Source organism: Austrofundulus limnaeus, unplaced genomic scaffold (genome assembly GCF_001266775.1).
Source record: "Austrofundulus limnaeus strain Quisiro unplaced genomic scaffold, Austrofundulus_limnaeus-1.0 Scaffold100, whole genome shotgun sequence".
Lineage (NCBI taxonomy): Eukaryota > Metazoa > Chordata > Actinopteri > Cyprinodontiformes > Rivulidae > Austrofundulus > Austrofundulus limnaeus.
Genome location: NW_013952502.1, coordinates 1,119,690 through 1,120,756, shown reverse-complemented (window position 1 = coordinate 1,120,756; position 1,067 = coordinate 1,119,690). Strand labels below are relative to the sequence as shown.

Here is a 1,067-nt window from a genome sequence, read left to right as displayed (position 1 = left end):
TATAACATTATAACATGATATAAAACTCAAAAAAGTTGATTTTACATGATAGTGCCCCTTTATTAGGACTAACTACCACTTCACAACAAGGACCAAATATTGAGCCTGCTTCAGCGTTTAATGAACGATACTTAATGCTTCATAAAATGTGTTCAAACTCATGATTTGAAAAGCAATAAGTTTTTCATAAAAAAGGTATTTTATTGGGAAGTAAAACTTACATGCTCTCTCGACTTAGGTTCAGCCTGCAGAGCGTCTTCTGTGCCAAGTACATGCGCCACACATTCACCGTTCATGCCGTTCTCATTCTGGGCCTCGGCTCCATGTTCACCAGCAGCTATCGCGTCCAAAACTTCTCTGTAAACACGGCCATCTGCGGTAAGACGTCAACGCAGAGCCATAGATTTCTGCAAAACTCTGATGACATTTTATTCTGGAAGTTTATAACGATTACTCCCTGCCTCTTTAGGTATTGTGATGATCCTGGTTACCATCATGAGCTTCATCCATTTGATCCAAGCATGTGTGGAGAAGACACACACACCTCTTGCAGTGGAGCCGAATGGGAATTTGGGGAACTGTGTGACCGTGTGTGATCTGGAAGGAAACATCAAACCCAAACAATGAGAGAAAGAAATCACAGCTTCACCAATTTATGTCCCCACCTCCCCATGTTTCTGACCCCTAAATTTGACAAGTTGCTTCCAGGAGTCACAGAAAGAGGGCAGCAGATAATCATTTTACAGCAAAAACATTAACTTGAAATAACATCTTTGTTGTACCAGGAGATGGCACACTGGTTTGTGCATTCCTTTTTTTTTTAAAAAAACTGAGTCTAATCAGTAAAAGCAGATACAAGTAGCCTGATATGAATATAGGATTGCCCATGTGACTCAGCACTTTATGATTGTTTTAAGGTCAAACACTTGAACAAAGCAAGGATTAAAATCACCACATATCCGTATTTTAAAAGAACAATAAAACCCTTTTAATAAATATGAGCACGTCTGTATTTTCAATCTCTCTCTCTCTCTCTCTCTCTCTCTCTCTCTCTCTCTCTCTCTCTC

At 39.6% G+C, this 1,067-nt stretch overlaps 1 protein-coding gene across 1 annotated transcript in view; it reads left to right on the top strand.

The window, feature by feature from the left end:
- The window catches only part of LOC106520953 (uncharacterized), a 2,442-nt gene extending 1,496 nt beyond the window's left edge, over positions 1 to 946 (top strand). The window contains exons 5-6 of the mRNA XM_014013290.1: positions 239 to 378; positions 470 to 946. Coding sequence (XP_013868744.1) covers positions 239 to 378; positions 470 to 627 — 298 coding nt within the window. The 3' untranslated portion in view covers positions 628 to 946. The remainder of the gene's footprint in view (positions 1 to 238; positions 379 to 469) is intronic.
- The last annotated feature ends 121 nt before the right edge of the window (positions 947 to 1,067 follow it).